The sequence below is a fragment of the Armigeres subalbatus genome, chromosome 2 (genome assembly GCF_024139115.2).
Source record: "Armigeres subalbatus isolate Guangzhou_Male chromosome 2, GZ_Asu_2, whole genome shotgun sequence".
Lineage (NCBI taxonomy): Eukaryota > Metazoa > Arthropoda > Insecta > Diptera > Culicidae > Armigeres > Armigeres subalbatus.
The window spans coordinates 51,692,147-51,715,158 of NC_085140.1; the positions used below are offsets into that span (position 1 = coordinate 51,692,147).

A 23,012-nucleotide genomic window follows, 5' to 3' on the forward strand; every position below is an offset into this window, starting at 1 on the left:
CAGCGAGGATGCGATCCAGGCGAGAGCAACGATTGAGATTCTCACGTCCGAATGTGTGAGTGGCGATAAAAGGAAAACAAACACTCCTAGATGGTGCTACTCAGCAAAGTTTGGGTAAAAATGAGTATATTTCCATATATTTTTTGACTCCTTCGCAACCATTGTGATGACTCGATCAATTTTGAGGTTATGAGCAGAAGGAAAACAAACATGTATTTACATATGCCGAATTGCACATCAGTGTGCGAGCGTTAAACGTCACTCATCTCTATTGCGATGGCGTCTCGATGGAATACGGCCGGCTAGTCTTCGAGGTGACGGATAATGGCCGAACTAAAGGGCAATGACGGTTACGTTTTCCTCGGGAATGCGGGAAAATCCCGGACTTCGAAAAACTGCCACTTCACAAAAACCACTGCTGCTCTACACACCCGTTGTTGCCGGAATCCAGCGAGTTCGAGAACCACTGGTAATTGGCCACTTCTACCACCATACCACTTTGCTCCGGCTCTGCGATTCGAAGAAAAACGAAAAGAACAGAAAAAGGCCCGCTTTCTGGGCCTACCCCTAACATTAGTACCCTTTAGACGTCCGTCTCTTCCGTACACTGAAAGAAACGGCATGGTAACGCTTACCATATCGAAGGTAGCAGTAAAAACATTTTACCATTTGATTTCGGTAGAACGCAAACAGTTTTTGAAATTACCACAAAGCGCGCTAGATTTTACTATGCCTTCTTGAGCAATGACGTGTTGCAGATTTTACCATGTTCTTGTCACTGCTACTATGCGCGAGTCAATCCGAAACATAGTAAATTTTAACATGAAGATTGGTTTATCTTCACTATGGTAGCATGGTATTCTTTGTAGTTTTTTCAGCTTTTGGTATATTGTGAACAAATAAAGATGAACCTGTATTCAATCAACGAAACATGTTTATTTCCAGTTTGCTAAAATCTTACAACACGTTATTAAACGAAACATATTTAAAATAATGCTTAATATTAAATAACATAACATGTGGCATGAGAATGCAAATATATGAGTTTCCAGTCCAGTTGTACATATTTGCACTTGGAGCTTTGCTAACTCCCAAATCACTGTTCGCCAGGTCCTGTTATTGATTTAACCGGTTCTCCGCCTGAATCTATTTCCACACATAGAAAACGCGGAATGAGCGGAAAAACAATCCATACTCAGGAACAAGGACAGGTCAGGATGGGTCAAGTACTCTTTCAGCGGCGTTCATTCAAAAGTAGTGTTCTAAAAATATGTTGAATTTGTCATTTATTTCGATGTAACAGAATAAATCCTAACTAATTCTTACCAAATTAAACATACGCTTGGCTTAAAATGTACAATTATATCCACAATATATTGATAAAATACGTTTCAACGTGAAGCAACAATAAAGAGAAATTTTCGATGCACTGGACAAAATACGAATGGCGACGAGAAAAACGTCAAAACATACCGTAGTCAAAGCGGTAGAAGAACAGTTAAATTTACCATAGAAAATAGTACTACGAGAATGACAATCACATAGTAATGAGGACAATGATGTGGTAATTCATAGAGATGACGAAGTCGTGTCTACCATTATCGTGCATGGTAAACCTAAACAGGACTGTGTAGTTAATTCTACTATAGATTTTTTATCAGTGTACACAATCCGTACTTCCGTACATGAATGGTTTACACACGATTACTATGTCTTCTCTACGTGGCCTTTTGTTAAGCTATTAACAATTGCCTTTCATAAAATCTAGGATACAATACAACAATAAACCAAAGACTATTAATCGGTTTGCTTACAACAAAACTATTTCACTAATAACTCTCAGGTACCTACTTTTGGCTCACGAACTAGGACACGACCAACCCGACAAAACCCGAACCCTAATGGTTCCAAATCAGCCTGGCAACCCTTCCACCTAGCGATCCCTGTGGGCAAGCTTTTTACGTTAACGTTGCCAAATTTGGCAAGTTTTTTTAAAATTATTTTTTCTTGCACTCAAACCACTGTAAGTCCATTCCTGTCGTTGGTGGTGTAAGTGTAAAGTGGTACTCACATTTCTCACTGGCAAGGTTAATATGTTAAAGATCAATTCCACAGAACATTATAAAATGATTAAATGACTTTTATAAAGTTTCGAATGATTTATTACACTAACTAAAAATCCACACATAATTTATTGGCAAAAATCCATAGATTTAACTTATGATGTATATCAGCGCACACATAATCATTCTCCACGCGAAGTACTAATAAAATATATATCCAAATAAACTTTATGTGTGGTCTCGAATTAGCAATTATTTAATTTATGTGTGGTTCGATATGGATTATATTAGGGTGGAGCTATTGCAAAAATTTATTACGGCGACACATATATCTTATATAGATATTTTTGGCAGTGTAGGTGTTGGGCTGTGCACTTTGGAATTCATTGATTGTCCTGAAAAAAGGTGGAAAAATAATAAAGGTGGCTTAGACATGTGCTGTGGTGCGCATTCCTCTCAGGGTTGTAAATTTTCGGCAGCACTGGATGAAGGTAATGTTTTTTATATCATGTTTTTATTTTCTTCCTGCTTTGAAATAAACCTCACATTCCCGGAGAGGCAGAAAAGTAAACAACAGAACTCACATCACCCACTGCGCCGCGAAAATGAAATTTACCACAGCAAAATATACACATTCACCAAGCAAATTGAAAAAAATCACCACGCGTTTAAATGGGCCACTCACAGTCATACGGTAAGGCGCGAACTGAGCAGCCTGTCAGAGCGATTTGTGAGTGGCTGAATGCGAAATTGAACAATCGCTGTTGGAAATGACTTTTCGGCTGCACCCAGTCGCACTCACCACGGCGGCGATGAAGGCGACTGCAGATTATACTGAGATCCATGTTTTTCACTGCATTGACTGTGAAATATTTCTACCCTGATTCCTCTGCATATGTTTGAGCGTGCGCGAAACCACCCATAGCAGGCATCTTCGATGGCATGGGCATGTGTATGTTTTTCATGGCAATCAATGAATTCCAAAGTGCAGAACCTAACCCCTAATAGATCGGCCGACAACTATAGAAAAGTTGATTTAAATATCGTATAATGTTCTGTGGAATTGATCTTTAACATATTAGCTGCATTTGTTGCAATTCTGAGATCAATCGAGCACACCGAACCAATTTCCTGAACGAAAGACTGACGGAGGTGTATTTCCCTATGCATTTTGACTGGAACCATCATACAAACTTCAAATCAAATGCGCCAGCTTATGCAACAAGCGATTGAGCTGAAATTTTAAGAGATTGATTTTCTCACCCAAAGGCACAATCAAGGGGATGGCCCCTGGAATTCGACAACCTTTTATTTCCTGAGCCAATCTAATGCAGCTAGATGCACTGACGTGATCGAAACTAGCAGCAATAGAAGATTAGCCTTGTTTGCAAAACCTGCCGATGGTTTGGCCATTCTCAATGAGGAAATGGAGGATTCTTGTATTGTATCCACCTCCACCCGTGCTGTAGTTGTTCTACTATTGTATCTTGTTCTTAAACTTTCGTATAACTGGTGTGTTTTACAGCGTTCCTCCAGTTCTTCTACTCGATTGATACTGGCTTCCAAACGGTCCAGCGTAGCATTATCGAGTGTCCGACCATCCAAACAAAGTATTTCTAAATGACTTAGTTGATCTAGGAAGGGGAGAAAGTACTTCAGAGAATTATTTCTCAAGTTGAGGTATTTCAGTCGCGACATGTGCCGCAGTCCGCCGGCTTCAACGGTTTCTATGGCGTTGTGCTCAAGGTTCAATTCTCGTAAATTTGGCAGCAAAGCAAAGGTCCTATTGCTTAATCGTGTAAATCCACAGGATGCACAGCTCAACTCACGCAACGACGTGCTTAGAAGAAAATTATCGTTGATGCTAGTCAAGTTTCTGTTCCCATCTAGTTTGAGGGTCTCCAAGTTACCAAAGTGCTGAAATACAGTGAGGGATATAAACTCCAGCTCATTGTTCTCTAAGCTAATGAAGGTTACTGCATGATTGTTCATAAAAATCGATTCATGCAGAGCCTTAATACTGTTTCTTTTGAGAGAGATGAATTTCAAGTTAGGTAATTTCGCAAATGAGGTGTCGTATAAAGCAGTAATATTGCAGTTCTGCATAAATAGTCTTTCTAATGAATCACTTTTAAGAAAAAACTGTGACTCTATAAAAGTAAACCTATGATTATTGTCAAATAATAATTCCTTCGCAGTATGATAATCGACGAGGTAATCCTGTTCGATGAAAACGATGTCCTTGTTGGATAAGTCTATAGTTTCATTGTTGGAAACAGAATGATCGGGTTTCTTTCTGTAAACTGCACGTCCGTGTTGACTCGGCAGGAGATACTCAAATTGGCGGAAGAAATCCTTGTCGAAGTAGCAATCCTTGCGTAGGTGTCTCATTCTATACACCGAAGACACCTTGTGTGAATGTTCGTATGGTTGCAACAAGTTTTGGTCAATGCACAGCTGTTGCAATCTTGGCATCTCCATGAGCAGGTTGGGAATAATTTCGATGTCATTATCATCCAATAGCATTATCTTGATATTCTGGTTTGCTAGAAGTTGTTGCTCATCCAGAAGAGTAATTCGATTCCCTCGAACATTCAGGGACTCCAACGATGGCAGGTTTTTAGTGTGTATAGTTTCTTTGATTGAACAATTTTGTGCGCTCAGTCGTTTCAGTGATTTGGATGTGAGGTTTAAAGACTCCAAGGGACGGTTATCATCGATAATGAGCGTCTTTATATAGGTAAGTGAATCTATTGCCGCATTATCAATTTGCTCAATTGAATTATTCGTCAGTGAGACTTGCGTAATCCTAGGCATGCCGGCAAACGTGTTCCGATCCAGATAGGAGGTGTTGCAATTGTCGCAAAGGAAAATCATTATTCTTTCACTTCTCAGCATCACCTGATTTAGATCTAACCGAAAGTTATTGCTCAAATCTAATATTGAAAGAGACGCTATATGTCGGATGGTGCTTTCTGCGTTGAAAGTGATCAGTTCGTTGTCAGTCAGCACTATTTTGTCTAACCGCGAATTGTGAGCAAATGTATCGTGATGGATGTGTTCGAGTGAGTTTTTTCTCAACTCCAGGGCCGTTAGATGTGGCAATTTCGACAGCGATTGCTTATAGATCGAATGTATTTTACAGTTATTGCAAATATACGAAGATAATTCCTCATGTGAAAGCAAGGCTTTATGTTTGGGAAATTCAAATTCTGTCTGGTTGCTCATGTCCAGTTCGCGAAGATTTGGATATTCCGCATACATTGCTTCGTCGGTGATGGGGTTGTCCGTTTTGATGATTTCTATGAGGAAGTACGACGTGGTGTTTTTCAACATCAAAATGCCAATGATGGCCATTGTTAAAGGACGCATTATCTGGAATTAAAAAAATAAATGTAGATACTTTTGATTGTCCTCTCCGGTAAAATAAAATTTACATTTCTATGAAAATTATAACCGTTTGTGAATTTATTTCGAGGTTGAGGAGACTGTAAGGACACCACACTCTCGGGAGTGATCCACGGGAATTGGCTTACCATCGACGGTTGATTGGCTACATCACAACATGTTCTCGGAATTCAAAAAATACGCCTGCTACGGTAACTGTTAATTTAAAAATTTGATTATGTGTCTATTACACAGGACAATTTAATGTCGTTTTCGTTTTTGCGGTGTAACTACACTCGTGATACACTTTTGCACCGAAAATGTTCGTTTTTGATTTTCGTGCTACACCAGTGTAGCATTTTTCTTGCACTGAAACAAGCAGTGTAGCACCAGAAAAAATCAGAGTGTGCGGTATAGTGTAGTTTGTTGTCAAGTTTCTCCCGTTATTTTTGTTTTCTTTTTTTAGTATCCAACAGGTATCCATAAAAAACAAACCCATCTGCACTCAAAACGTTCGTTTTTGCCGTGCGCAATGCTGCACTAAACGGTGTTGCTGCACCTCAAAAACAAAAACGACATAAGGCTCCCCCAAACACACACGACGCGTCAGAAGCGACGCGATTCTATCGCTTGGCGACAGCGATTCTGTCGCCGTTGGTATGGCAGCATAGATAGAACATTGCCTGCAGCGACCCAACGATAGAATCGCGACGACCAGTTGTCGCCGTCGCGGTGATGAAATTGCTTATATCTGGGGGAGCCTTACCTGCAAAGACGCTGCTTCTTTTCTCTTGTTTTAACACTTGTTCTTATTTTCATCACAGTTGACCATTGAGTTTCAACTGTTTCCTTGACTATTTCAATTAAGTCCCAGGTAGACTTTTTGAACACAATAAAAATGTAACCATTTCCTTTTCCTGGCAACGATTTTTTAATTTTTGTTGCATTTTGTTCCGGGAATAATTAGATTAGCGCGTGATGAATATTTTCTGGTGGTGGTGCATTTAGACCGTTTAAGTCACAGAGCTATTGAATTTTATATCAGAAATCGCGAAAATACTTCAAATAAAACTTTGTAACAAGTTTAGTATAATTATCTTTAAAATGCATTGTTGATTTTTGTATTCGATGAACCTAGAGGAATCATTTTGCTCACTGAGCAGAAAGTACAAATTTGGTAAATTTTGATTTGTTCAACGGATAGTTGTTGATAGATTGAGGTTAAGAAATCGCCTGTAAATTATTTAAAGAATAAACTGTAAATAAAATCGATATTAACATACTCTTTCGACAGCCGGCTGGCAAGAGTTTGAATAAAAACAGGTAAACAACATAGTCTGTGGGTCGAATTGCCAGCTTGAGGCAAACCTCCATGACCTACCTTACCCTACCCAATCACCAACTCCGTAGAACTTATGAGGGCGTCGCCAAGTCGGGGGCCTCTCGTTAAGTAAGTTCTACATCAACATTTCCTTTCCTATCCCTAGTTATGGTAAAGATGGGCGTGGCCGGGAGTAGTAATCCTCATGCTTATGCAATTTTTATCTTAGATTGGAATTAAGGATAACTCCCCACCTTGATTTCCGATAGCAATCTGGATAACGACTCCATAAGAAACATGAGTATCACTAGTGTCCAATCTACGAAGTATACCGTAACAACGCTAACGCTAACGCTAACAATAAAAATGTAACCATTTCGCGAATTACACAGAAAAAAAATAATGAAAACGTAAAAAATTAAGACGCGGTAAATTAATCATTTCCAACAAGTTCACCCTAAATGTATGCAATTTCTATAGCATTATGTCAGTTTCTGCAGCATAATCTTATAAAAAGTGACATAATGCAATAGAAATCGCATACATTCAGGCGATAATATCGTTTAGATTTACGCTCTTTCTGGCATTCCCTTTATGTGCATTTCGTGTTAAGTTCAACAAATTTTTCTATATGTGTAGTAAATTCATTTTCAAAAGAATTTTTATACCGAAAACAAAACACACGTTTCTAGCTGATTTATAATAAGCTCACCGGATGATTTGGAATACTGGATTTGGAATAATGGAAGCAGTTTGACCAACATTGACTCAACCTTTCGTTTATTCAAACATCCATCAAGTTTTGCCAACAAATTCACGAACAATCAATTCATTCGACCAACAATATCACACACGAACGACCGAAGCGCCAACTTGAGCACCAACCATCAAAAAATACATGGTGGTTTGTGCAACTTCACTACAAACGCTCAAATATGTTCGGCGAACTTTGACTCCACCCCCGACAACTCAAACCAAAATCAAACCGTTTTAATTTTTCCAACCGAGCCGCCAACTGTCAAATGGTTGTTCGAACAACTTCACACACGTTCAAACAAAGCAGCAACCGAAGTGTTTTCTTGGGGGCGGAGTCAATGTTCGTCAAACTGCTTGACTAGTGTGTACGTTGCATAAGTGAAAGAGTCTTCGTAAAACAAAAATCATGTGGATTATTTTATTTGGGATACCAATACTTTCACACAAAAAGCTGTCGGCTGCATCCAACAGTTCGTGACAGCAACTGACTGGCAGCAGATGAAGTTACATTTTGTCTTCTTTGCAAGTCCCGTCTCAGGTGAAAACTAGCTAAACTATACTTCAAAAACTAAAAAACTGCGTAGTCTACTCGCAAACACTTCTAATCACCAGCCGTTCACTTGGCGAAATGGTCGAGTTCTTATAAAGCATTTTTATAAAGAAACATATTCTTTAAAAAGTTGTAAACTATTTCAAATTTGCGCCGAATAAATTTGAAATGGCGACAACGAGTGCGCGCCTTTGGTGTGTCGATAAAAACAAACACTTGATAACACTACAACAGTACATGGTCAATTTTAATTTGACCAAAGACACAAATCTCGTAAACGACATACAAACAAAAATTCAAATGATTTACGTAATATTTTACCATTCAATTAATTCCAAATAATTTAAAATTTGTGATTTTATTTAAAGCTTGAGCTTGAGCTTGATTGGCTGCTCGTAGTTGCTTCTCCATTATGACCAGATCAGCTGTTCTTGCACAGGGAACCAACAGATGTTTGCTTGGGACTAGCACACATCTTCAATGTACAAGTACTGATGATCTCATTTGTTAGGTCATACTGGCGCCTGCCACGTCAGAATGCAAGTCAACGTAGGGAAGGGGGAGGAAATGATGATGCAATCACTCGCCCACTGCAAGCCGAATATACCTCTGCATTTGCCACGAATTCATGCGGAATTTGTTGGAATTTTTGGGTTAGGTTCGAGCGGCAGAGGTCCGTCTTGGTTAACGAGCTGCCAATGTTATAGATAGAAGAAAGCAACTGATGGAATTTCTAATTGGATGTAGGAAACGAGCTTTTCAGTTCGTTCCCAATTCTAGCAGTTCAAGTTGACGGTATAAGGATAGAAATGGAAACGGTATGGAAGTCCATTTTCCAGTTCTAGCGATTGCTAGAACATGAGAAATATAGAGAAAGATACAAAGTAGGAGAATGGAACGGACCTGGGATTGAACCCACGACCTCCTGCGTATGAGGCAGAAGCAGTATACTGACTATAGCCATATGACTACCAAGCCCGCTAAAAATTTGTGATTTTATTTAAAAACAGAAAAACGTCATAAATTACTATTTTGACTTAATGGCAAAAAAATGTAAAACATTACAATATACGATATTGTCTCCAATGTTGAGAAAAACTCAAAATCTCAAAAATCATGGAGATTCAAATCGCTTTCTTGTACCCGTCGGATCGTCGGAGAATTATTTTCACCATTTTCACCGATTTTCGCGGTGTGAACGATGGATGGTTCTCCCAACAGCCGATGCAACTCGTGGTTCATTCACTTCCTTCACGTACCGTCCGCCATCTGCACCCCACCATAGATGGTACGCAGCACTTCCTTTCAAAAACTCCCAGTGCGCGGTCTCGTGTGCGTAGAGAACTATCGGTCTAATAACCATTTTGTAGATAGTCAGTTTGGTACGGCGGCGAACTGTATTCGATTCTGCTACTATCGTTATCGGAGGTCACCAGTGAGCCCGAGTACACGAATTCTTCAACCACCTCGATTGGCTTCCGTAGTCCTCTCTTCAGCCTTTTCCTATCATGTACTTCGTCTTCAACGTGTTGATGACTAATCCAACTCGTTTAGCTTCGCTTCTCAGACTGATATAAGCTACGTGCTAAAACATATATTTTTTTAGCAAGGGTGAACGAAAATCTGCAAACAGACACCTGAGGAGGTTAACTCAGGTAGTGTTGGGATGGGCTCACCCGACTCACTAAAACCAAAACCTTTTCGCCTGTTCGCATCCCCCGGCCAGCAATCAAGCAATACATTAGGAGAGAACTATTGAGAACGCTCACGTCTATGCTAAAGCACTCGACGTTGTAACAAAACATCGACTTCCACCACCCGTCGATCGCAAGCTATGATAGTAACCTGGCGGTCTGTATCATAAAGTCTCGTAGGAGACGAGCACCCAGACAACAAACACCGCACGGGAACCGTAATGACCCCTATATCTACACATGGAGGTCACCGCAGCCCACCCGCGACGTTTTTGTTGTCGGGGTGAGCACAGTAGTCTCTACTGCAGCTGCTGGTTTTGTCCAAGACGCCACCAGCGCTGTAGTTTCGAAATAATCTTTTGAGACGCTGTGTTCACCGCATTCCATATAACCTCTTCTCTTCCCGACACATCCTCTCAACGAGGTTGTCTGGGGTTGTATCCATACCGCTGATAAGCTGCATGGCATTGCGATAAACATCGAATTGCGGGCATGCAAACATCACATGCTCTGCCGATTCTACCTCACCTACACATTACGGGCACTCCGCAGAATCTGTGAACCCGAACCTATGCGGGAACTTTTTAAAGACAAGACCTGTGATAGGTGGAAGTTGACCTGACCATGCTTCCTACTAATTCAATTCGACACCTCCGGAATCAGTCTGTGGGTCCAACGTCCTTTGATTGAAGTGTCCCATGCTCTGTCTTTGCCATTTAAGCAACGAAGCTACTCTCTTGACATGTCACACTTGCGCCGAATCCCTGTCGTTGAAGCACTCCACATCTTCCTCCAGAAGTATGTCTATAAGCATCATCCCAGCAATGACGCACACCGCCTCATAATATTCACTTGTCATAAGACGAGTTAATACAATCCCATTGAATTCCACCACTTAATTGTATCTTGACAGATACGTATTTCGACCTCAACAGTAAGGCCGTCTTCAGTGTCTCGTACTTGACTCGACTTACGAGTACGAGACACTGAAGACGGCCTTACTGTTGAGGTCGAAATACGTATCTGTCAAGATACAATTAAGTGATGGAATTCAATGGGATTGTATTAACTCGTCTTATGACAAGTGAAGACATTCCACTAAAAAGCTCAAAATAATTTTCTTCTCATAATATTGTCGGCGTAGCACCAAGTTAGAATGCGGAAGTCGGGACTTCCGAACCGAACTTTCCTCCGATATTTTATTTGTCAAACTAATTGATGCGTTGTTTAGCATGTATCTGGAGAAAAATCCAACTTCGGTATAAAAAGCGGTATAAATTTATTCCGGATAAACAACTTTCACTCACCACTCTTTTCTTTTAGAACGAACTCAGATACTGGAAATCGTACACGCTAACTTGTATCCACTCAGTGACTAAGTAATATTGTATTGCCCTTTCTTTTAATCCCACGAAAGGCAGAATTGATGATGTGGTTAAGTAATTGACAGAAAGAGATTTTTTTTCTGCGAAAATGATCATTTCTTTTACATTTTTTAATGGAACGTACACACGGTCAAGCAGTTTGACCAACATTGACTCCACCTCTCGTTTATTCAAACATCCATCAAGTTTTACCAACAGCGGCACGAACAATCAATTTATTCGACCAACAATATCACACACGAACGACCGAAGCACCAACCATCAAAAAATATATGAGGGTTTGTGCAACTTCACTACAAATGCTCAAACATGTTCGGCGAACCTTGACACTGCCCCGACTACTCAAACCAAAATCAAACCGTTTTAATTTTTTCCCACCGAGCCGCCAACTGTCAAATGGTTGTTCGAACAACTTCACACATATCAAACAAAGCAGCAACCGAAGCGTTTTCTTGGGGGCGGAGTCAATGTTCGTCAAACTGCTTGACTGGTGTGTACGTTGCATAACGATCCTCATATTTTGGGTAGTTTAAGTATAACGTGTATCGACCTTCTCGGACGCGAGTTGGCGCCACATGTGGGGTCGCCTGAATTTCGTGAGAGTGAATCATATTGTCAATATAGTATATTTGGTTAAGGTCACTCCTCACAGAATCCAAGTTTCAAAGTGCTCGCGTTTTCGGGGGCAGACCACTTGATACGGTAGCAACGCACAAATGTCATTTTTATTTTTTCACGCATGCTGCGACGCAGCAAAGCTGAATCAACAAATATGACAATGAATCGCCTGCTTTGAGCGTGCTTACAGCGGCACACTAGGAGTTAACTTTCTGAAATCAGTATGGCGAAAGGCATCTAAGGCTCGATTTCTCAAAAATAAGCACTTTCATCAAAAAAATATTTGGTAGGCATGGTAGCGGACACCTTCCTGCATAATCGGTACCAAATAGTTTTTCATGAAAAGTTTCTTATTTTGAGAAAACCCGCGTTAGATGACTTTCGCCATACAAATTTCTGGCGGTTAACTCTTGCTGGCTGTTTTGCGCATATACTATAGCGCATGGATGTGACGGCGGCGAGTAGAAAATCAGCCACTGCCAATAATTCATTGTGAGCCGGCTCCGTTTCGAGTGGTGTGCCCCCAAAAACGCGAGCACTTTGAAACTTGTCAAGCACTTCCTGGCTTATTGCGTTCATAAATGTTGGAGCATCTACTCTATTACATATATCTATTTCATTTTTAGAAATGTAATCTAAAGGGTACTCACCTCTGTTGTTGATGTCCGTGCTGGCCCATACGGTATGATGGGCATTGGCATCACAGCCAATTATGAACGCCTTGTTTTGTTTCCTACAATTCTTACAAACGAAAGCTGCTGCTTCTGGTGGAGGTACATCGCCCACGTCGCCGGAAAAGTATGCTGAAGCATCATACATTACTGTTGTTCGATGGGCTATTGGCACCTCCATCATGACCGCAGCAATATCTCTTTTGATGAATTCTGTAATTGGAATATTCGTGTTCATTCTTCCGTTCGCTAAAATGGCAGCTCTGGGTGCAAGTTGCCCTTCATAGTAAATTAAACTCACTGAAATTTGTAGTTATTCCTAATATCCTACTATTTATTGCCCATGGCTCCTGGATGAACGTAACATGCAGTGTGCTCTCCGTGATCCTTTTTCAAAGTACGGCTGATGCCCCCTTCGCGTGATGGAGGTTCACTTGAATGAACTTGACGTTTTTATTGAAGACGTCCTTTTTATGTTTACCGCTTGCAAGGGGATTTTGTATCTCCCTGTCTTTGGTTTCGCGGCCTCCTTTGATTGAATTTTTATCTACTCGAACTTTAAGTTCACTCCTGATGGAATCCAAGTTTGAAAGTGCTCGCATTTTCGGGGGCACACCACTCGATACGGAAGCAAAGCACAACTGTCATTTTTATTATTTCACGCATGCTGCGACGCAGCAAAGCTAAATAAACAAAAATGACAGTTGTGCGCCGTCTCCGTATCGAGTGGTGTGCCCCCGAAAACGCGAGCACTTTCGAACTTGGATTCCGTCAGGAGTGACCTTAATGTCTCGGTAGATCGACTTAATTAATTTGTTTGACGTTCGAGGCTTGCTCTGCTTATGACCGTCGGTGCTTGCAGTGTAGCCAGAAGTATTATGGTTTGTTTTTGTCCTCTCTATTCTATTCCACTCGGTCCTGGGACCTGGACAAATTGATCGACGATCATCTTGTCACCTCCAGTTCCTTCATGTGTCATATGAGAGTCATTTTCATCCCTATGCTTTGGACGTTCACTACCTTCTTGTTGATTCTTCCTGCGGAATTTCTTCCTCAAGGTAGCATTTTCAAACTTGTAGTCGAGTGAGAATTCACATTGTTTGATTGAGTTCAATAAAGCTCCGACGACTGTGAATACTAGTTCGACATGTCTTTGGCTAATGATGTTGCGCTGTAGTATTCTTAATGCATCAACTGCTAGCTCATCGTTCGAATGCCAGAAGATCTTCATTCTTATCTTCCGAACTCTACGGAAAGAAGCCAGCTATTTCAGGTTGCGGGATAGTTTTTTCATCAACCGCTATGAGTTCTGCCCCAGGCCAGAGAGTTATTGTAGAAACTATGCTTTTCATTTACAATGTTGTGAAAACTCATATGTGAATATGTACGTTATGTGGACGATATTGATTTGGAAAATGTATTGGAGGTAACCACTTTCCCTTCGATGGGACTCGAACCCAAGACCCAGTACGCTAGACTGGTGCTTTAACCAACTAAGCTACGAAGGACCTCCGTGATAAAGTGGGTGGTGAAATCTGTGGGAGGTTTTCGTTGCTCGGATTGTTGTTGTGGAAACGTAGAATTTGGCCCACATGACGTTTGAAGTGCTGGCCTCGGAACTCAATTTTGTAGTGTAAATCCCCCAACTGGTCGCTGATAGTACCGGGAATCCATCTGTCCATCCTTACGTTACCAGAAAGGAAATACACCTTTTGACCCGGAGTGAACTGTAACTGTCGGAATGACGAACTAAAATTTGCTTTTTGTTTCTCCATAATTTTAGCACCTGTGTCCAATGGTTTAACCAAGTTCAGCCGGGTTCGTACATTGCGTCCTAAAAAAGAGCTTGCCAGGCGATTCTGCTGTTTTGGAGTGTGCTGTTTTTCTGTACTGGCGTAGGAACTCGTTGTTGTTCGCTTTTAGAGTACCTTTCGTTGTGCCCATGGATTTAAGTTTTTGTTTCACGGTCTGTACATAACGTTCAGCATGACCGTTTATGGACGGGTGATATGGTGTTGAAAGTTTGTGGTATTTAACACCACTCATCTGCAGAAACCTCTTGAACTCTGCCTCGGTAACCAGCGTCGTTGGAGCACCGTATGTAGAAAATAGATCGTCAAGGATGCTGATTGTTGCCGCTGTGTTCGATGTAGATGTGGTTTTAACCTCAACCCACTTGCTGTAGGCATCAACAATAATCAGAAGCATAGTGTCCGCGACAGGCCCCGCATAATCTATGTGGATGCGCTCCCACGGTCCTTTTGGATATTCCCAATGATGAGTACTAAACTTTGGCGGAGCAGGGGCATTCCGAGCACAATTACTGCAAGATCGAACCGCTTTCTCGATATCCGAGTCGATACCCGGCCAGTAGACAAAAGACCGTGCTATGCTTTTCATCTTTACGACTCCTAGATGTGCTGCATGAAGATCATTCAATATCGCTTGCCTGAGTGTAGGTGGTATGACCACTATGTGCTCAAAATGTAAGCAATTGGCAATTGGATATACTTTATCTGCTCTAGGGAGATTTATAATCACATCGTCTAAGATCACGGCCCATTTCAAGCTTATGAACAATTTTCCCTAGATTGACATCTTTACGTGTTTCACGAGCAATATATTCCGCGCGCACTGGCAACTGTTGGATCTGATTTAGAGCGAAACCGTCGAAGTCATCATAATTTTCTCTTCCTTCTTGCAAGTTTAACGAATTTATTCCGGATGATGTTGACTCACTTGGAATTCGTGAGCAGTAATCTGCATTCGTATGTTCTTTTGTTGGCTTATAAACGATATTGAAGTCAAAATGTGCCAGATAATCTGCATAATTTGCCATCCGGCTGATGCACAATGAAGGCAATGATTTCTCAGGGTGTAGTATCTGAGTGAGCGGCTTATGATCCGTGATAAAGGTGAATCTCTTAGCGTACAGATAGTGAAAAAACCTTTTCACTGCCCAAACTATAGCCAGCGCTTCTTTATCAATTTGGGGGTAGCGTTGCTCTGTATTCGATAGGGCAGTACTTGCATACGCAATTGGCCGTTCCAGTCCATTCTGCAATCGATGTGATAACACGGCACCCAGCCCTGTTTGGCTTGCGCCTGTTTCCAGTATCAGCGGTAATGTCGGATCATACTGCATTAGAACTTGGGGTGATATCGAAGCTTCTTTCAGGTCAAGGTAGGCCTTTTCTGCGTCCGCTGTCCACTCAAACGAGTCAGCTAGGAGCATAATGCGTAAGCATCTTGCTTTGGAAGAAAGATTTGGAATAAAAGCACTATAATAAGTGGCCTTACCAAGGAACAGTTGTAGTTCATCTGGAGTCGTCGGTCTAGGTGCGTTGCGAACAGCTTCAACGTGTTGTTCAGATTTGTGCAATCCATGGCGATCAATCCGGTGGCCCAAACATTCGAGAGATGATGTTGCAAATACGCATTTTGTTCGGTTGAGACGTAGCCCACTTGTTCTCAATCTATCCAAGGTGACCGTTAGTGCTTGGAGGAGACTGACGAAGTCTTTTGCGAAGACGATTATGTCATCGTAGAAATTAACGACAACATCGTCTAATCCTTGAAGGACCGATTCCATTCGACGCTGCCGAATTGCCGGGATATTTGCTGCTCCGTATACAGCACGCGTAGGACGAATAAGTCCATGTGTGGTCGTGTTCAGCGTAAGTATGTGACTAAACTCTTCATCAATGGGTAGATGGGTGTAGGCATCTGTCACGTCCAGATGGCAGAAAACAGTAGCACCTCTCATTCTGTTGAATATTGTCTCGATCTTTGGTATAATATGTTCGTCTACAATCATACTTTGGTTGACAGTTGGCGTTACGAACTAAAGCGTGAACCGGATACCTGGGACTCCCACAGTATAGCAGGATAGAATAGGATCAAATTCACGGAACTGGATGCTCTGTGTGATGGAATGGAGCTTGTACGTTCAATGCAAAAGATTCCATATTCCCTTCACACATGGTCACAAAGTCTTCTTGAGGCATTGCAGTTATGTTTTCCACGGTAGTGTTGATCTCAACCGTGAGACATTTGTTGTCATCGTTATCATGCTCATAGCATAGGATCCCTTACACATGTCGACGTAGAGTTGTTTGGGGTTGTTTCTTTAACACCGCATTAACAGCAGCAGAGGTTGCATTTTGTTGCACAATAGAAAACCAGATGAGCTTCAGCAAATATTCACAGGTAACACCTCGGAGTCGGGTAACACTGGAATACTCGTAGAAACTTCTACTTATTATTCCATAATTTGCACCGTAAATTTTATTAAAACTTTTAGTCTAAAGCTAATATTTGACGCATCGATAAATTTCCCCACTCGGAGTATTCCACTTTCTTAAAAAATCCGGAAGCGAGTTTTTTGTCAATTTTCGCTGCGTACCGTTCACGTAGTGCATGTGGTACGTCCCTCGCCTTTGCAAATATAGGTGATACCTCTGGCTTCTGATGAACCTTTAGCCGGTGGTCCCAACAGCCTTCCTGGAACATCACTGAATACGTCGCTGAAGCCATCCAAAAGTTCTGCTAATCGTTTTGCATGTTCCGGAGTAAGCTGAGCACTATTGATTGCATTGATCGAGTCGTTTGCACAAAATAAACTATTAAGATTGATTTCCTCAACGAAATTTGAGATCCACTCGCGTCCAAACAGCGGATCTGACTCTCCGGCCACGACGTACAAGTTCAATTGGCGAATTGTTTTTCCGATGGATACTTCTACCGGCATACGCCCGAAGCAGTCGATGCGATGGCCGGAATAGCTCGAAAAGTGCCGATCAGTTTTGAGCAACGAGTAGTTGGGCTTGAACGTTCGCAGTTGAAATTCAGCAATTATACCGCAGGGTGCTCCGGTGTCCAGTTCCATGCGCAAAGGGAAACCGTTTATTTTAACTTAAATTCGATCATTTTCTTTCCTGTCGGTGTAGAACCGTAAACTTTGCTTAGCGATTGAACTACGTCGATTTCAGATTGTGGCATCTCCTGTGAATCCACCTGGTCAGCAGATAAGTCCTGGTTTGTGCATCTTCGTGAACGACAAACTTTCGCGATGTGGCCTTTAATGTTACAATTATGGCATCTGGCATCGCGAAAACGGCACTGGCTGCGCAATAGACCTGTTCAGCATTATCAAAAGTATTCCAGATTCAAAGTGCCACCCCTCTATTTCAATGAGTATCTTAAATGGAGTCTCCTGACCAATTTTCAGCCAAATCCATGGAGATTTAGAGGTGCATCAAACGAGATTTGTGATTTTTCAGAATTTTTCGTAAAAATATCGCCTGAGTGCATCAATTTAACTCCACATAATAAAAGGATTAGTCGTTGATAGCTTCTTTAGACTATTATCTACCACTTTGTCATTGATACTAGGACGTTTAGAGGGCTTATTCTATGACTTTTTATTATATTTAACTGAAAAAAATGCCTGAAAACCAGAAAAATAATTTTAGGTGCTTCTAGGGGTAGTATAAATTTTCAATATGTGCCCAATTCAATTTTTCCTTTCATTTCCTTCGAGTGTTGCGGAAGTTTCGTCCATACATCACTTTATTCTGAAAAATAAGCTTCGGCATGTAATAATGCAGTTTTCATGAAATACTCAACATTTGAATAGGGTAGTCAAGCAAGACCATTCCCCCCATGCTAAAACAAAGTTGACCATGATTTATGAGCAATGTCATCCAGTATGCTCGACCCACTGGTATGGATCTAGAGTGGGCCATGTGGTAGTGTCAGGACCTGCAAATCAAAAGGTCCACGGTTCGAGGCACCGAGTCGATAAAGATTTTTTCTTGTCCAGCCTTATGGAAAATGCCAAGAATTATTCTATACTTTCGCCTCTAATTCTATCATGAACATGTACGTCTAAGTTTGGAAGATGATATTAGCATATCCATATCATTGTAAATTGTTTAACTTCACGTAGAAGTAACACACACAAAATCATTTATTTAGCATTAATCATTGCAAATATGAATAAATCATTAATCATAATCTTTAATCATAAAGTTGAAGGATTTAATCAAAGCAAATTCAATCATTCATTGGAAGCTTTATTCATTACCGCTCTGTGTAAACTATGCTGATGAGATATTGTTAAGAAAATTATTTTGCGCTTTTTAGTGGAATGTCTTATATTGAGAGATATTGTTGCAAAAAAAAAGTTTTTCGTCTCAAGTCCGCAGCCGCAAAAGTATCTTTTGGTATGAACTTAAAACCAGTTGGCTAAAAAAACCCAAACATATTATTGGAAGAAAACCCACGGCAACGAATTTGATTCTATTCTAATAGATATAAAATTCATTTTGATTAAACTTCAAATTACTATGTAAAACAAATGTTAATAAATTGCGGCCCGCTTTAACAGTTCAAAATTGATGTGCGGCCCTTGCTTGGTAGTAAGAATGCTGGGGACAACTGCGCTAGACCTAATATCAATGCAGCGTGCAAATAATTGCCTTGTGCGAAGATATACGAAGCAAGAAGAAAAAGAAGAAAAAACAACATCTGCAGTAATTGCAATGCACATGCGATCAGGGGGGGAGTAAGCCTGTCATCCACGAACAAATCAAGCCTACCTAAGATGTATTATCCGGGCCTCGCCGCTTGGGAAAGGCGGGCCGCCCTGGGCCACCCCGCTTGGCAAGTGTAACATTGCTCGAATTAAAATCTTGTAGGATATTGGTTAACCTACACTACTGCTGACTAACGAAAAAAATGTGGGATTGTTTATTTACATTTGCTTCATACTACATGCAGAGGAGGCGCGATGCACCGCATATTACCCCCGCGATGGACCATCCATCCCAACAAAAGATATTTTAGTTACTAGATAAAGATTGTCGCTGTCGTCGCTGTCCGGAACATCTTTTGCTGGCGAGGATAGGGGAGCTAAATGTCAAAGAAGGAAAATCCATACGATTTGACAGGTATGTACCACACATGTTTCGGACAGCAGTGGTGCATTTGAACGCGTTCAATTTGCGTTCACAAAAAACGAACTGAACCTATGAGCTAATAAACAGATCGCGCGTTCAGATCGAAAAACTGAACTCGAAGGAGGCTTTGCACGAACGCTCTCGAACGTAGTTATGAACTCTGTCATTCGCTCAGCTGCTTGTCAATGTAACTCCTGATTCAAGTGCTGCTGTCGGCCGTCTTAATTGCAAACAAATTATTCAAGTTGAATCCGCATATTTACCTAAATGATTATTGATTTTAGGACTTCGAATACCAAATAATAATATTTACATTTTTTATTGAATAGTTCCAAAAGCGGAATGGGAGTTATCAACAGTCAATCCAAAATAATCAACAATTTGAGCACGGAAACCGGATAATAATCGAAGGAAAGCGTCTTTTTAATACAATATACAAGGAAAGGATAAGACTTCAAAATACTTAATGAATCGTCAATAAATATATATTTGTTTCTCTCAAAAATAAAGAGAGCCCTATCTTGTTGTTCTCGTTGATTTTACACATTTCACGTCTTTCCAAGTCACGTTTTTTACTAATCTTTATTTTTTCGACTTGAACAAGTCGTAGCTGAGCAATTCTATCGATTTGATATTATGAAAGCAGATGCTATATATTTTAAACTGTAGGGGAAGGTCGTCGGTTGTCGGCACCCCGTAGTAACTTTTAACAAAAAACATATGTGGTCATTCAGACATTTGCCATACGTGTGCTATGTAAGCACGATCTTTTTGTGTCCATTTCCGAAGCATATAGAAGTCTTTGTTTCGTTTTACAGAGAAAACACTTTTTTTGTCAAGTGAAAGCCCACTCCAAAGATTTTTTTCGTCATTTGCTTAGTGTTATAAACAGAAGTTTCAGACAATCTTCTATACGTTCAATATTGATCTATGCAAAATATTTAAATAATTTATTTATTTCTATTGAATAAGGCCACTCAACAGAATATTTACCGAAAAACGACAAAGAAATCCTCAAAAGAGATTTTTCACTTTATTCAGCTTTCCATGTTTGTTACTGTATGTTACTTTTTGGAATATTCATGGCATTTTTTCTCTCGTTCAGAAAAAGAAAAAGAAAATTTAATTATTGTGTTATCCAGACATGTTTGACTATAGTTTAATTGGTAATTTAAAAAATAAAACCAGTAATTCGCCATTACTAATATAGTAGACAGCTTGAAAACAACAATCTGCTGTCATGCAATACTGCGCATAATAAGCAGTCTTGCGTCGTATACCTATGATTTATAAATATCTTTTACTTTTCGTAATATACCAACTTCTCCTTGGCATAATTTTGAACGCGTTCAAATTTCAGATCAGAACGCAGAGTTCAAGAGCTAAATGAAAATTTTGAACGATGATCTTAGATTGCTGAGATCAAGTTCTGATTTCAAGAACGAACATGCTGTTCTTAGCTCGCGTTCAGTTCAAAATGCAACACTGACGGACAGCAGAACAAAGGGAACAGTAGCGACAATCTTTATCTAGTAACTAAAATATCTTTTATCCCAACGATCTCAGTAATCAACTATTTCGCTCACTTCAGTTCGCACTGCAGTGCGGAATCTTCAGTGCGCACTGGTATAGTTCACTGAATTAGTTGACACTCAATCACTGTGCATCCCAGTGGTCTTTGTTCACGCTACAGTTTGGGACAGTGTGGAGTGCTTTAAATTGTGAGCGCAGCTTAGTTCAGCGCTGCGCGCAGGAAAAGAGTGTAGTGATAATCAACATAGGCGTAACTAGAGTCTCGGTCTAGGGGGGGCATGGCACCAGCTGGTGGGATGTAATTTCCAAAGGCGATTTAAAGCACTGTGCGCATGGATTGCAATAGAAATTGTTTGACTAAGTTTATCGCTCATTCGTCCTAGAACTAACATAAAAAACCCTGATTAATCCACCTAGCGGTGATGGTGCCTTTCTCGTTCATTATAAAAATAGTATTTTGGCCATATCTCTTGAGCCCATAGTCCGATCTGGCCAGTTTTCAATAGGAAACAATGGTAGAGTATCCTGCGTCGAATGCAATTTGTTGCGAGTAAATCGATTAAGAATAAGTGCCTGAAAAATATTGCGCTTTTTGCACTTTAAAAGAGTTCTGCGAGATTTTTTTTCTCACAGTCATCTTTTTCTCACACTCAATACACTCAAAAAAGTTTGATTTTCCGTGCATAATATTTTAGTGTGAGCGCCCAATCTGAAAACAAATAGACGTCAAACCATGGCGGGAATCGATTTAGTGTACACGCTTACATGTGACTAACGAGTAATGGGTTATAATTGGGTAAATTTCAGTAACAAAAATCGATCAAGCCAAAATGAGAGTGAGTGTGAGAAAAAGAGGCGGGCAAATCACAATATACACATAACTCTTCAAATTGGTAAAATCGGCAATAAGTGACATTTTTTTTAGTCGTGTGCGCACAGACACACACATACACACACACACACACACACATACACACAGACATCACCTCAATTCGTCGAGCTGAGTCGATCGGTATATAAGACTATGGGTCTATGGGTCTCCGGGCCTTCTATAAAAAGTTTGTTTTTGGAGCGATTATATAGCCTTTACCGTATACTTAGTATACGAGAAAGGCAGAAAATCGCAATAATACAATTGATTTCCAATGAGATGCTGTGATTGCTTCAAAACGCTGTGTCTGTGTCAACTTGTCTTCTCCATGTTACTAAATGTGGATAGGTGTGTAATCTACACCGAAAAAATTCTTTATATTGAATATATTTGTCGCACACATAAATTTTTGCAATTTGGCCACCCAAATATATGCAATTTGTACCCACACATAAATTCAATAACTGCATATTAGAGACCACACATACATTTTATTTGATTATAGATTATATTTGTACTTCGCGTGGAGAGTGGTTATGTGTGCACTAATTAGAATCATGAATTAAATTAATGGATTTTTGCCAATAAAAATGTGTGGAATTTTTATAGTGTAAGATTCAAGAATTTTCTTCGAATTATCTATAAATGAAATTCGATATGAGTATATTTCTGAAAGTTTTCAAGCATTTCCATAATTACTTAATGCATAAAGATCTCGATTTTTTTGAAACTTGAAATTTTTGAAACTCCGTAGATGTGGAATAAATTCCACGAAATTTTGTCATAATCAATATAAGTATTCATGCAATTCCAAAATGTATGCTATGTGCTGAAATAGTTAAGTACCGATGAACACAAATTTGGAATCCTAAAGTGTTTTTATGAGTCATAAATTCCATGAGTCACAAAATTATGAGTCATAAATCAAATTCCAGAATAACATAGGGTTTTTGTAGTTACTGACGTTAGGAAGAGGCTTTATTATGGTTTTCTGAATAGGTGAGAGATTTCTCTGCAAAAATCAAAGAAACTTGAGAAGCAACCAACTCGATCTGAATTGTGCTGCAAAAGAAATGTTTTCTGATACGAACTGGTTTCTAAATCTATTTTTTTTTATCCTAAAAAACAAATTCCAACTAAAGCAGGCACAAAAGAGTTTTCCGATGCTCCTTATGAAATCGCCAAAAATTAAATGGAACAA

At 40.1% G+C, this 23,012-nt stretch overlaps 2 protein-coding genes across 7 annotated transcripts in view; both read right to left on the reverse strand.

The window, feature by feature from the left end:
• Positions 1-570: 570 nt before the first annotated feature.
• LOC134208651 (toll-like receptor 7) overlaps positions 571-23,012 on the reverse strand; it is a 59,740-nt gene continuing 37,298 nt past the window's right edge. For 2 of the 6 annotated variants that reach the window (XM_062684410.1, XM_062684411.1), the window contains exons 4-5: positions 12,425-12,658; positions 571-5,438 (exon numbers count right to left, since the gene is read on the reverse strand). In XM_062684410.1, coding sequence (XP_062540394.1) covers positions 3,372-5,438; positions 12,425-12,475 — 2,118 coding nt within the window. In that variant the 5' untranslated portion in view covers positions 12,476-12,658 and the 3' untranslated portion in view covers positions 571-3,371. Of the gene's footprint in view, positions 5,439-12,424; positions 12,659-12,746; positions 13,050-23,012 lie in introns of those variants that run through there. The other 4 variants (XM_062684415.1, XM_062684413.1, XR_009978684.1 and 1 more) reach the window with 3 other exon arrangements.
• Positions 14,246-16,211, reverse strand: LOC134208972 (uncharacterized protein K02A2.6-like). The gene is made up of 3 exons (XM_062684946.1): positions 15,746-16,211; positions 15,185-15,697; positions 14,246-14,961 (listed from the first exon to the last, which is right to left on the reverse strand). Exons 1-3 carry the CDS (start codon positions 16,209-16,211, stop codon positions 14,246-14,248), a joined length of 1,695 nt encoding a protein of 564 aa, XP_062540930.1.